At 45.0% G+C, this 14816-nt stretch overlaps 1 protein-coding gene across 1 annotated transcript in view; it reads right to left on the reverse strand.

The window, feature by feature from the left end:
- Window positions 1–12070: 12070 nt before the first annotated feature.
- Window positions 12071–14816, reverse strand: part of Strip2 (striatin interacting protein 2) — a 42570-nt gene continuing 39824 nt past the window's right edge. The window contains exon 21 of the mRNA XM_020159978.2: window positions 12071–14784. Coding sequence (XP_020015567.2) covers window positions 14534–14784 — 251 coding nt within the window. The 3' untranslated portion in view covers window positions 12071–14533. The remainder of the gene's footprint in view (window positions 14785–14816) is intronic.

Raw genomic sequence — 14816 nt, forward strand, 5'->3', positions numbered from 1 at the left:
CCAGGAGTCCGGCCCGTGGGCGCGCGCGGCGCACGGACACTCGGGGTGCCAGACGCGCTCTGAAGTCAACCAGCCGCCCGGCCGCCCGCGCGCGACACCAGGCACTGGCTGGCGGCCGCGGAGGCCGCGGGTTGCTGAGCGCACAAACGCTGCCGGCGCGCGCCGCGGGGCGGGGCCGCGCACTGTTTACCGGTTGCCAGGGCAACGGGCCGGCGCGCACAGCAGGTGGGCGGAGCCGGGCTGGCCGGGAACGCGCCTGCGTCCGGCTGGCCTGGGCCGACCCCTTTGCGGCTCCGGCCGGCCGGTCACCTCGCGTGGTGGCGCCACTGGCTGCGGACGCGGGACCCCAGCTCCGCGCTGGGGCTTCTGGGTGGGACCCCACGGGGCGCCGGACGCAGGGGCGTGGGCGGTACTAGCTTTGGCTGTTGGGGCGAGGGTGCAGGCTCGGCCCACTCTGACTCTGTGACCTCTTTTGGAAAACGAGAACAAGTCCTTTGAGGGTCGAAGTGAGAATGTCATGGAGGAAATGTTTGTGGAAGAGTCCGGTGCCGGCCCAGGGAGAGGAAAGGGCGGGGGTCTTACACCCCAGGTGGGATGAGTCAGAAAGGACACGGTAGGTAGATACAGCTCCGCTTCCAAATTTGCGACTTCACCCCTCCCTCCCCAAAAGGAGGCGCGACTGTCATTCAATTGTATTCAGTATGCAATCATTGAACATCTGCCATGTGGCTGGCTTCCCGCTAGGCTGTGGGAATTCAGCTCTGAGTGAGGCAAAGTTCTTGTCTTCTAAGGTGGCAGGGGTGGGGGGGTAGGACCAAGCGGAGGTCGTGGTAGCAGTTAAAGGTGATAGGTGTATGGCATCGGGTCACCCCACCTCGTGCTGCTGGGGATTTAACCCAGGGCCTCCTCATGCTAGGCAGGCTCTCTACCACTAATCCATACCCTGACCCCTGAGTGTTCCTTTTATGTGTTGTGTTTGTGTGGTGGTGGGCTTTGAACTCGGGATCTCACACTTCCAAACAAGTGCTCTACCACTTGAGCCCCACTCACCAGCCCTTTTTTGGGGGCTGTTCCTTTTAGGTTGGTGGTCAGGGAAGTCCTTTCTGAGGAGGTGATGTGGAAACTGAGATCAGAATGACAAGGCCAAGGCAACTCTGCCAAAATCAGGGACGGGGCATTGCAGGCCCAGAGCAAGAGGAGGAGACTGGACCAGGACACAGGGGGGCAGTCTCGAAAGGCACAACAAGCAAGAATAAGAGGTTGTGTTGGCTTTGCCTTGATTGATGAGCCAGCTTCAAAAGGGGAGTACTGTGCTCCAAGCTGTCATACATATGTTTTCCCTAGTCCTTCACTGACAAAACCAAGTTCCAACTCCTTTTTGTCTGGCAGCTTTTTCATGAGTCCATGTGTCCTCCATATGGCAGATTCCACCTGAGCTTTCTCCTCTGTGGGCCGCACTCCTAATCCCTGGGTTGGAGCAGCTTGCCCCCCGCTGCTTACACTTCTTTGGGCATTTTCACCTCTCCCAAGTTAACCCTGGGTGAGCTTGCTCCCAAATCTGTTACTGCCTTGCTTACCCTGAGTTCCAGACACCTGCTGCAAATTAAAAAATGTAGCTGCCTTGAAAAGTACACCTGCGTTTGGGGGCAGAGGGTTGGTATTGGACAGTATTGACTCCAAAAACGGTTAAGAAGAAAATTTGGTAGTGATGGAAATAGTCTTACCACTTTTTTTTTGTTTTGTTTTGGCAGCACTGACATTTGAACTTAGGGCTTCATGCTTGCTAGGCAAGCTCTACCACTTGAGCTACTCCACCAGCCCTAGAAGTAGCCTTCATTCTGACAGTGGTGATAATTACACAAGTGCAGGGCTGGCTACGTAGTTTGCATGGCTCAGTGCAAAATGAAAATAGGGGAAGGAGGAAAACATGACACTAAAGGTACTAATCATAAAATTATCCCTATCAACCTATCATGATGTGGTTTAATGGTCCTTTTGTCTTTTTTTGATGTACTGGGATTTGAACTCAGAGCCTTGTGCTTACTAGGCAGCTGCTCTATCTCTTGAGCCATGCCCCCAGCCCTTCTTACCTTTACAGATAGGGTCTCCAGTTTTTGCAATCCTCCTACCTCTGCCTCCCATGTAGCTGGGATTGCAGGTGTGCCTCACCACACTTGAACCTCCTCCTTTTCTGAGATGGGAGTCTCACGATGTTATCCACGCTGGTCTCAAACTTGTGTTCCTCCTGCCTCCACCTCTGGAGTAGATGGGAATACAAGTATATGCTATCATGCCCATCTTAAGTTGGTTTTTTGGGGGGCGCGGTGGAGACGGTCATGCTGTTCTAGTTTGATTTTGTGTTCCCTCAGGTACAGGAACACTCCGCTTCCTAGGTATTTCCCCTGGCAAATGGGAAATCCCTCAAGGGATTGCAGCCCACGTGCCAGGATGTGCCCGGTGCTCACATGTTTTGCTTTGAAGGTGGTGTGGTGCCACTGTGCCCTGCCCTGAGATGGGGTTGTGGGTGGATGAGGATGGGGGAAGCAGGGGGAGGGGACATGCTCAACGTCCCATCAGACTTCATTTGTAAGGCACAAATTCACAGGTGCAATTACAGAGCAGTGTCCACACGAACTCAGCCCGTTAGCCTCAAGCATGGGGCCCTTGCACAAGCAGTACCGGATGCCTGCTCAGATCACACGTGCCACAAAGCTGGCCCTGCACAGGTGTGTACATTTGTCAAAGTTCGCTGCCCTGCCACCCCACGTGAGTGCGTTTATGTAAATTATACTGCATAAAGTTGAGTTTAAAACTGCAGCTCTCAGGAAAGTCGGCCTACCACATGTAAACACTTCTCCCAGGAAGAGTGCATGGCTGTTTCTGGTGATGGCACCACTGGCGGTCCAGGGCCTGCTCAGCTTTGATCCTTTCCTCCCTGTCATGGGCACCCACCCGAATCACCACTTGCCTGAGCCACCATTCAACCTTCTTAGGCCTCAGCACGGGACTCCTTCCTCCCAGTCACCCAGCCTCAAACCCTAATGGGCCCAGGTTCTGTCTTGGGGCCTCCCTCTCTTATGCTCCTTCTCACATTGCCCGTGTTCTGGCATGTGCCACCACTTGCCTGGCTGCTCCTTAGACTTCTGTCTCCATCCTGGTATCTAAAGCACATAGATCACACCCTGTCTCACCCATTGTCACAAACCATCAGGACCGTTTCCACAGACTTCAGACCTCTGGCTGGGTCTCACTACGGTCAGCTGTTCTATTCTCACTGGTCCCACGTTATTTTTGCCACACTCCTGTCCCTGGTGTTTGTTGTGCTGTCACCCCTCAGCCTCTGCTTATGTGGCCACCTTTACTAGGAATGTGCTGTCCTCCCTGCCTGTTGGAAGCCTGCTCAAGCATCGAGGCCAGGCAAACCTGTGCCAGCTTTGGGAGTTATCAAGTGCCAGCCATGCTGTGCCCACTGAACTTGACTGAGGCCGCTGGCATTGCACTTTCTGTCCAATCTTAGATACACTGTTTGTTTACTTGTTGCCTCTACCATGAGCAATCTCTTTTAAGCTCACGATTGTATGCCATGGCAGTAACGATGCACAGAAATGGAACAGTTTCATGACTCGATGGGGAGTATCATCCCCTTCACTCTCATTGACCTCTGAGTCTGAGTCAATGATGCTACCTTACTGTACTAGTCCATCTTGGTTGCTATAATAAGATACCTGGTGAGGTGAGGAGGGCTGCCAAGTGTGCTCTGAAAGGAAATTTGTTGTAAGCACATTGAAGCTTCCTGCTAGAATTAAATGATGATGTCATTGACCAGATATTACACGTTTTTTTAAATGCCCTCAGTCCACTGAAGAATCACTTAGGGCTGGGGGTGGAGGTCAGTGGCAGAGCACTGGCCTAGCATGTATGAGGCTCCACCACCACACACACAAAAAAAGATCACTTAGAGCTAGGTGAGATAGTGCACACCTGTAATCCCAGCACTTAGGAGGTGGAGGCTTGAAGATTGTGAGTTTGAGAACTTGGGCTGCATAATGAGACCCTGCTCAAAAAAATCTCTTAATGATTAGGACTTCAGATAGATCCACTTATTCCCCAAGAACTGAACAAGTCATCCTCTGTAAGCTGGAAGATGTTAAATTCAGATAACTGCTCAATCTCACTTCAGAATACCACTAGTGAATTTTATCTATTTATGAATACACATCCTTATGTCTTCTTTATAAATAGTAAAGCTAACTGTGCTGATCTTAAAAAACATGACCAGAATTGAAGCTGCAGACTTAGAAAATCCAAATTTAGAATATTCTATCACTATCTTTCTTAGAAGTTACACTTAAAAACTCCTGTTTCCTCCTTTCTACTCTGTGGTGATTCCCTCCTCTCTCCCTTCCTCTCTCCCCTTTTTCCATTTTTCTTTATATTAAGTGCAACATAAAGCACTGTATTCACCTCACATATAACCCCCCACCCATACAGTCCTAATATTGAAGAGGAAAATACAGAAAAAATGCAATGTTCTCTGTAGGAAATTCCCTTTGGTCAGCCACAAGGGTCCTAGCAGTGGGACCATTGGGCACAGTAAGACCTTGGGGCAGACCTCGGAGAGAAAACATTAAGAGAAAAGGGGCTCTGCAAGGGGACACAAAGTAAGACTTTAGACTTGGAGGGCCTTACATTTTCTTTTGCAACTTCTAAAGTCGGCTGAGGGAGCTTGAAAGCAGTTACAACACGTAACAATTGAGCATAGCTGTATCTCAGTAAAGCCTTTATGGAAACTTCCTAAACTTCTATGAACTTCCTAGAATTTTCATGTGTCAGAAAATATTTTTCTTCTTTGGATTTTTCTCCCAACCATTTAAAAATGTAAAAACTACCCTTAGCTCATGGATTGTGTAAAACTCATCATGGGGACCAGATTTGGCATGGGCTGGAATTGGCTGATCCCTGATCTAGATAATTGAAATGCTATTTGTTATTTTTTCTGAGGGTTCTTTGAGAGGGAAGGGAATAAGTTGGTAAAAAACAAATTATTGATCAGTCATGTTTGGCAAGCATTACTCTTAAGTACTTCCATAGAAAGTAGTGTTAGTCAGATTTCCACTACTGTGATGAAATACCTGAGATAATCATTTTAAAAGGAGGAAAGGGTTTATTTTTAAAGACTTGCAGTTTCAGAGGTTTCAGCCTGTGGATGCTTGGCCCTGTTTCTTTGGGCCTGTGACAAGGCAGTGCATCCTAGTCAAGCACATGGAATAGGAAGGTACTCACCTCCTGGTGGCTGGCAAGCAAAGAAAGGTGAGCCGGGTGCCAGTGGCTCACGCCTGTAATCCTAGCTACTCAGGAGGCAGAAATCAGCAGGATCAAAATTTGAAGCCAGCCCAGGCAGATAGTTGGTGAGACCCTGTTTCGAAAAAACCCATCACAAAAAAGGACTGGTGCAGTGGCTCAAGGTGTAGACCCTGAGTTCAAACCGCTGTACCACAAAAAATCCAAAACAAAACAGAAGAGGTCAGATCCCAATGGCCCTTCCTTCCCATAGGCTCCACCTCCTAAAGGTTCCACCACCTCCCTATAATTCCACAGGCTGGTGACTACCCTTCAAACATGGCCTTTGGTTGACATTCATGATCCAAAGTATAAGCCAGACATGGTGATGCACACATGTAATCCCAGCACTAAGGAGATGGAGGCAGGAGGAGAATCTTGAGTTCGAGGATAACTTGGGTTATGTAGTGAGTTCAAAGCCAGACTGAACTAAACAATAAGACCCTGTGTCAACAAGCCAAGCCGAACCAAACCAAATCAAACCAAAAAAAAATCCAAACTACAGTAAGCAGTATTATCCATATTTACAGTGAGTCAGAGAAGGCATAGATTAAGTGCTTTGCCATGCATAGGGCAGCTAATAAAGGTCAGGTGTGACCACAGTGCACCAAGTTGGGTCTAGGATCATCGTCTGCACATCACACTGCACTTTCTGGGTAGAATGTCTTGTGGTGCAGACACTTTCACAGAGGACCACATGGAGAATCTCTGTCCTTCTAGCTCCATTGAGCATTTGAACAAAAAGTTCCAGAATGTTCAAAGTCATGTTTCCATTTGGAAGCAAGGGGACAGATGGCACTGTCTTATTTAGTAAGGAAGTCACTGTCACTAAAGGTCTTTGAGCCGAAGTGGGATGACTTTTATACTCTTACAGTTCTTTAGAAAGACTTTGGTTATTTCCTATAAAGTAAAAAATTTAAAGCCCTGCTTTTTGAAATTTAAATCTAGCTAATTACTAAAGGACAAACACCTCCCATAGCACTCTCGGACACAATCCCGTTATATTTACGGACTCAGAGGCTAAATATCCAGCAGAACTGCAGGAAGGAAATTATATTTCTGTCTTGACCTATTGCTGCTATGGGACCTGAGCAAACCCCTCAACCCCATCCCCACCACGACACATGCCACATTTCCATCTCTACCTTTCTTTGCCGAAAGATATTTGAAGGTAGTACTAAGGAAGAATTGTTTAATTTTTACATAATTTAAATCATTTAATGATTGTAATTATAGTCATGAAATATTAATATGGAAAGATCTTCAAGATAAATAAATGAATGACAAAGACAAGTGTAGAAGAGTGTATTGTGTTTCCAATTGTGTAAAAAAATGTTGGGGAGACTTTGGTATTATGGGAATTTTCTGAAAGGTTAAGAAATATTGGCTCACATTTATAATTCTAGTTAGTTGGGAGACTGAGATTGGGAGGATCGAGGTTCAAGGCCAGCCCAGGCAAATAGTTCACAGGACCCTCATCTCCAAAACAACCAGAGCAAAATGGACTGGAGGTCCATTTTGGCGCAAGCAGTAGAATGTCTGCCTGGCAAGCATAAAGCCCTGAGTTCAAACCCCAGTCCCATCCAAAAAAAAAAAAAATTCAATGGTAGTAAATACTTCTGAGGAAAAAGATAGGAAAATGGGTGGGAGGAGATTACATTATTTATTGTGTACTTCTGCCATTTCTGAGGTTTTTTGCATGTATATGCTTGACAAAAATACCAATAGGTAAATGTGTTTTTCAGTTGGAAACCAGCTTCCTCATGCATATCCTCTTCCCAAGCCTGAAGATCTTTCTTTTCTTGAATCTCCTTTGACTACATCTATAGTTTCAAGCATTTTCAAATAAAAATGACTTCAGAGATCTGCTTTACACCTCTAATAATGATAGTGAAGAAAAGCAAATTAATCATTTTTGCTACTTGCCATTTTTTTTTTTTTCCTGGAGCTCCTAGAGGCTGGGAGAGGTAAGTGGATTCTCCCCTCAGGTCTTTGGAAGGTTCTAGTGACACTTTGGTTTCAGACATCTGGCCTCGGAGACTGTAAGAGAGTAAGCCTCTGGTTTTTTGTTTGTTTGTTTGTTCGTGGTGCCAAGGATTGAACCCAGAGCCTTGCACATGCTAGGCAAGGAATGTACCACTGAGATGCGCCCTAGCCACATTTCTATTGTTTTAAGCCACCCTGTTTCTGGTAACTTGTAAGAGCAATCCTAGGACACTAATGCAGTAGGAAGAATGTTCGACTAAGAGCTCATTTGGTTTTGCATTCCATGAAAGTCTTCATGGTTCTTCTGATCCAAAGAATACTGAAAGTTGACAGTATTGTATTGAATTCCTTAATACTGTCATTGACATTTCAGTTGTTACTAATGAAACTGTGAAGTAGGGAGGTTCTTTTCAGTGAAAATATTAGAGGCTAGGTGAGCCCCTCAGGATGCTAGCAAAGGACGGGCATTGGCCTGGGTGGGCAGAGCCTGTTCAGTTCAAGAACATATGTTTCAGTCAGTTTGTGCTGCTGTAACAAAATAACATGACCTGGATAGCTTGTAAACAACAGGATATATTTTCACAGTTCTGGAGGCGGGGAAGTTCAAGACCAAGGGAAATTCAGGTGTTCAGTGAGGCCTACTCGCTGGCTCATAGATGGAACCTTCTGCTGGGTTCTTAAAGAGAAAAGGTGCTTTTTTTTTTTTTGAAAGGCAAGAAAGAATTTATTCAACACAGCTATGCTATACTGGGAAGAGGGAAAGTATGCAATTCAGCCCATCTTCCAGGTCCTGACAGGAGCTAAAGGAAGAGCTTGGGTGGGGCAGGAGGTATGCATAAGCAAGCAGTCCAGGCCAAAGGTTGTGGTCTGATTGATCATTATCTCAGAATTTCATTATTTCAGTATCTCATTAAGATCAGTCGCCTCGATAAGAAAGCCATTGGTGCTTGAGGGATCGATTGACTCTTGTCATAGATGTTTATCCCTCAGTCCTGTCTTCCCAATCCAAGATGACTGCAAGAGAGAATGGCTCAAGGTTAAGAAGACAGATGGCAGAATGGAGGCAGAGATATTGAGTTTTTCTCTGCTTTTAGTTGCCTATTACACATTTGTAGGCACAAGAGAAGAGTTGGTGCTCTCAACAAAAGCAGCTATAATTCCCCTGTTGTGCTTGAACATCTTTCATTCTTGAAGGAATTAGGGTATGAGCCAAACTGGCTTTGTAGGTTTCCTGGCCGGATGACAAACTAGTACATGAGAAGGGGGCAAGTTGTAATGACTGGAGTATACAAGGGAAAAGAGCCAGTTTAAGTGTAAAAGTAGAAATACCATTATAAAGCAGAATATATTTTTTTGGTGGCACTGGGGTTTGAACTCAGGGCCTCATGCTTGCAAGGCAGGAACTCTTACCACTAGAGACACTCCACCAGACTTTTTGTTTTAGGTCGGGAATTTTGAGATAGAGTCTCAAGAACTATTTGCCAGGCTGGCTTGGAACTGTGATACTCCTGACTTCTTTCTCCTGAGTAGCTAGGATTACAGGCATGAGCCACTTGCGTCCAGGATGTATGGAATCTTCTTCATGAGGTAGGATTTCTAGGGACATAGGGGCATAGCATAATTTACAGTCTCCCCTCAAACAGTCATGTGAATTTGTCTTTTGAAATCTCCATTCAATCTGGTAATTCCATCTAGGATCCTATTTGGAACAGCTGTGGTCCCTATAGATTTAGTGGGTTCCCTTCATAGATCTTATCCCCCTAAGCATGTGCTGTCATCCAGATATGGCTTTTCTCCTCACGATTACACCAGGCTGAAAGAATAACAGGCAAGTCCCCACTCCCCCAAGGAGTTTTGCACATTAGGGGTCACATTTGGGTTGCCAAAAAGATGTCATTGTCAGCTGGGTACCAGTGTCTCACGCCTGTAATCCTAGCTACTTGGGAGGCTGAGATTGGGAGGATTGAGGTTTGAGGCTAGTGCTGACAAATAGTTTGAGAGACCCCCCCATCTCCAAAATAACTACAGCAAAATGGACTGGAGGTATGGCTCAAGCCATTGAGTGCCTGCTTTGCAAGTGTGAAGCCCTAAGTTAAAAACCCCAGTCCTCCAAAACAAAAAAAATCTCAACATAAAGCATAGAAATGAATTGCTCCCAAGTGCTCATGGAGAAGCTGTTGAAAATCTCAAGTGTCTACAAGGGAGGGGTGAGGATAGGTAAGACACCTAAAAAATTAGTTAGCATTTGGTGCCCTTAACGCAGAGAAACTAAAGCAGATACCTTAAAAGCAACTGAGGCCAATAGGAAAAGGGGACCAGGAACTACAGAAAAGGTGAGATCAAAAAGAATTAACCTAGAAGGTAACACACATGCACAGGAAATTAATGTTAGTCAACTCCCTGTATAGCTATCCTTATCTCAACCAGCAAAAACCCTTGTTCCTTCCTATTATTGCTTATACTCTCTCTACAACAAAATTAGAGATAAGGGCAAAATAGTTTCTGCTGGGTATTGAGGGGGTAGTGGGGAGAGGGAGGGGGCGGAGTGGGTGGTAAGGGAGGGGGTGGGGGCAGGGGGGAGAAATGACCCAAGCCTTGTATGCACATATGAATAATAAAATTTTTTAAAAAGTAAAAAAAAAAAAAAAAAAAAAAAAGAAAATCTCAAGTGTCTATAAGAAAGTCACACCGCCAGTCTCAAGAACGCACCAGGAATCTGCTATGACTCACATATGACTACAACTGCCTGCAGAGGATAATGGCTCCTTTTCCTCCTTCCACATCTTTTAAGTTTCTTGTATCAGTAAGTTTTAACCTGCATTCATGTAGGGTAGGGGATTCTGGGAAATGTAGTTCAGGTTTTTCTTTTGCAATACTGGCCCTGGAAGGGAATGGTGGTGATTTCAGAATTGCTAACCTAATGTCCATGCCATAACCTCTTCACCCATGAATAAAGGCGATAATATACAACAGTGGTAGACACTGTGCTTGTTCCTAATTACACACTCCCTCCTGTTCTCTGTGTAAACAGGCTGCCTTCCCATGGCTCAAGTAGCCTTCTCTGCGCCAGTATCATGCCTGTCCATTTGAGTTGCTCTGGCCAGCTTCTGGTGAGCTGTGGTGGATTGCATCACATCTGAGTAGCAGCTGTCACTTCATTTTAGTCTCTCCTCCTGTTTTCACTGTGAGAACACTATGTAGCCTAGCTAGCTTCCAATTCTCTCTTTTTTTTTTTTTCGTGTTAACTGGGTTTGAATTCAGGGCCTTGCACTTGCCAGCCAGGTGCTCTACCACTTAAGCCATGGCCCTAACCCCTTTTTGCATTAGTTTGTTTTTCATGTAGGCCAGAATTTTTTGGCCAGAGCTGGCCGCCTTGGACCACGATCCTCCTACCTACAACCTCTCATGTAGCTGGGATGACAGGTGTGTACTACCATACATGACTCATTTTGTTGATATGGGGGGTCTTGCTTTTTGCCAGAACTGGCCTTGAACCACAGTCCTCCTGAGCTCCACCTCCCAGGTGCTGCGATTACAGGCGTGAAACAACACACCCAGCTCCAATACTGTCTTCAGATGTGGCCAAGGACATGAGAGAAATGGAGAAAGAAGCCTCTTTTTTTTTTTTTCTTGTTTTTTTGAGATAAGGTTTCACTATGTACCCCAGGCTCGACTCAAACTTGCAACTCTCTTGAGTGCAAGGAAGCCTTTTCTAACTTCAGAGAATACTAAAGGGAGCAGCAAGCTACTTCCATGGAGCAGAGTCAAGACCTAGCCAGAGAGGAAGAGGACCTCACAATTGCTCAGGGGGTTACAAAATCTGGACCAGCAAGCAATCGCTGTGTGCCTTTCATTTTTCCCCTTTCAGAAGAGTAATGTTCATTGAGACTATCTTCTCCTCTGTTCTATCATTGCATCTTAGATGTGGGGGGGGGAGGGGGAAGGCAGAAAGCTTTTTTAAAAACAGCTTTACTGTGATACCATTGACATATGTTTAAGATATACAAGGATGTTTTGGTATATGTACACATTTGAAATCACTATAATTCAGCTAATTAACATGTTTTTAGGTTTATAAATCTCAGGATCAAGAGACACTGCATCTAAGCATGCCTGTAAATCTCAGCACTTAGGAGGCTGAGGCAGGAGGATTTTGAGTGAGGCCAGCCTAGCTGGGCGAGAGAGGGAGAGAGAGAGAGAGAGAGAGAGAAGGGAGAAAAGAGAGAGGAGAGAGATCTGTAGACCTGGGCAGCATTAGGTATCACATAATGACTGTATCAGACTTTTGGAATCTTAAGGAGGGGCTGTGTATATTTTGTGCAGAACGACCATGACTGTTAGAGTGTTATACTACCCCACACTTGTCACTCTTCAGCCTAGTGTTAGGCTTGTCCCTGGTGAGCTGCTTTTTGCCAGTGGAATATGAACGGTTCACCTTATGCCATATCCCAGCAGGGGCTGTCAGTGTGTTTGGAGAGCTTGTTTCTTGTTCCTGTCCTTCACTATGAAAACACTGGGTTGCAAATAGGGGCTATTCCGTCAGCCTTAAGAAGACAGGAGAAGAGCCATCCACAGAGCCAAGCTGAGTCAGAGCTGCAGCTGACTCCTGGACCCATGCTGATGAAAGAAACATTTGTCATAAGTCACAGATTTGGAGTCATAGTCACCCTGTGTTCTATCCTTCCATCCCATGTCTGACTTTAAGATTCTCTTGTGTGGAAGAACTTAAATACCAAATTTCCAATTCCAGCTTAGTTTTCTTTTTATTAAAGTGCTTCATGAGATGAACAGTGTTATCAATAATCAACACAAACTTTACTTGAAATTTCATGAATACAAATCTTCTTGTAGAAACAGCAGTCACCCCTGGAGGTTGGTTAATCTGAAGTTATTCCTAACCACACACATAGGCGCTCATGGGAGGCCATGAGCTCATGGGGCGCCAGTTACCTTAGCCTATGGGGGTGCTTGTCGATGCTCGAAAGCTTGTCCCAGCAAGTCAGTGGACAGAATGATGTGATCTGAAGCTAATCATTTACCCTTGGCACTTCAGTTCTCCGTCTGCATGGAGAATTAATCTTCCCTTAGAGAACAGCTACAAATAATAAACTATGAGATGTTAAAGCTTAGCATACCTTCTGCGCCTCAGAAAACATTCCTGTGCATATTTTAAAAAAGGCAACTTATGTTCTTGACATGAATATTATATGGCTTTAAAAGAAATAGATTGATGATTGCTCTTTCTTTGAAAATTGTATTTTTGCTCACATCATATTAAAATCAGACTAGCCTGATTAATAAAACTCACAGAAGATATACTCAGTAAATTATTTGATTGTAGTGAGAATAGCTGTCCTGCTTAGATAACATTTACAATTATTTTCAAGACGCTTCATCTGTGGTATATTTACATTCGTGACTTTTCCATAAAGTCAGAAATCCTGCTGCCCTAAAGCACAGAGAGGTACTTATTAGATTTGGTACATTACCTTTGGATATTGTCAGGCTTCCTGTCATGACCTCCAAATGAGACTGTGGCTGACAAAGAGCACAATAAACAAACCAATGTGGCCAAGCCCTCTCAGCATGAAGTGTCCTGGCGCCATCATAAAGAGATTCAGTGATGTTTATTTGGGGGGCAGGGTGGCATCTAAGGCGAAAAAACTTGAAGATATAAATGACACAATTGGAAAACAAGAAATAAAATGATCCTGACTAAATAAAAAACTTTCCTAAAAACCTTTTTTTGGGGGGGCAGGGAATATGTGATTCTGTTATTAAAAAAAGAGGTTGATATACCAACCATTATACTTTCAATGAAATATGTAATACTTTCAGGTAGAAACAATCTTGCTAAATCTCATGACACCTTTGGAACTGCTAGCATTAAAACGGAAAAACTGTTAACGCTGGAGAAGAATAAATGGAAAGCCGTTTTTGTTCTTGTGGTTGGGATTTTTTTTTCTTTTTGGCAGTACAGGGGTTTGAACTCAGGGTTGTTACACATTCACACTTGCTAAGCAGGCACTCTTACCACTTGACCCACTCCATTAGCCCTTTTTTGTGATGGGTTTTTTTCAACATAAGTTCTTGTGAACTATTTGCCCAGGGCTGGCTTCTAATGGTGATCACCCTGATCTCTGCCTCTCAAGTAGCTAGGATTACAGGCACCACCCACCCATCTCTTGCTGTTCTTTCAATTAAAAAACAAATTAACTGGCATAAATAGACTCACGATCTGAGTAAATAAAATATCCTGTAGTGAACCTGACATTTAAAAATGAATTTTTGGGTGGAGTTGGAAGAGTGGCTCAAGAGGTAGAGTGCCTGCTTTGCAAGTGTGAAGCCCTGAGTTCAAACCCCAGTCCTACCCTCAAAGCAAAAAAATAAATTGGATAAAAAAGATAACTTTTTGCATGTACTCAACTATTCAGGAAAACACGAAATATTGTTAGAGAAAGCCTGATGAGTTCATAGTGGTTGTGGCTCTTTATAAATGGAACAGCACTCATGCCCTATATAGAGTACACAAGGAAATAATTTTCACATTGAACACAGATCTCTTAGGAAATAAAGAAAAAAAACCCCACTCTACACAATGCACTTTTCTATCACATGCAGTGCTAGGAAACAGTAAACCATCAGCCTTCACAAAAAGGTGCAGGTGCTCTAAAACCAGCTTAGACCTAATGAGTTTAGAAAGAGGTGTCAAAATTTTAAATGTAAAATACAGTCTTAATTTAAAAGTTGGTTTTGCCAAACTTCTTATTAGTCCTAGTAATTTAGGAGCAAGAAGAAGACTTTCTCCCTATTTTATGACCTGCACCTGTCCCACTGCTTATGATGAATGCCATGGACCAAATGCCATGGCAAATTTTCTCTCATTTTTGGGACCAGCAAAGGCTAGCCTGGTTCTAGGCAAGACTAAAGCAGGTCTCATCAAAAAGCCTGTTCAGGCTGATCCACCCAGAGACTTCCAAGGCCACTGGGCACCCAGCTGACCCTAGCGCAGTTTGGTGTGACTCAGCCTTGCACCATCTTCAGGCCCAACAGTCCCCAGAATAGCCCTGGACTATGCTGCTAGACCAGATATCCCCTTGACAAGCACTCCAGAGCTGGATAAAAAGGCCCAATGGGCAGGGAAGGCAGAGCACCATTTATTGGAGCCAACCTCCTTCCCTCAGATGCTCTGTTGACAAGAGCTCAGTCAGTGATTTTGGAGCAGCTCCTCCCAACAGATGGGCTGTGAAAACACCTCTCTCTCCAGCCAGAGCTCATAGGAGTAATGAAAATCTTCAGGCAGATCCAGCCTTTGCCCCAACACACTCTGCAAGCAGTTGTCCACAGGTGAAAATTCAGAGTCCTGGGGTTTGTCATAGCGGCGGCTGTTAAAAGCCTCAATGTTGGCTCTCAAGGTGCATTCTTCTGCTTGGAAGTCCCATGGCCTGGCATCAATGTCTATGTTGGGAAGAGAGGAAGAAAAAGAAGAT

This window comes from Castor canadensis, chromosome 2 (assembly GCF_047511655.1).
Source record: "Castor canadensis chromosome 2, mCasCan1.hap1v2, whole genome shotgun sequence".
Classification (NCBI taxonomy): domain Eukaryota; kingdom Metazoa; phylum Chordata; class Mammalia; order Rodentia; family Castoridae; genus Castor; species Castor canadensis.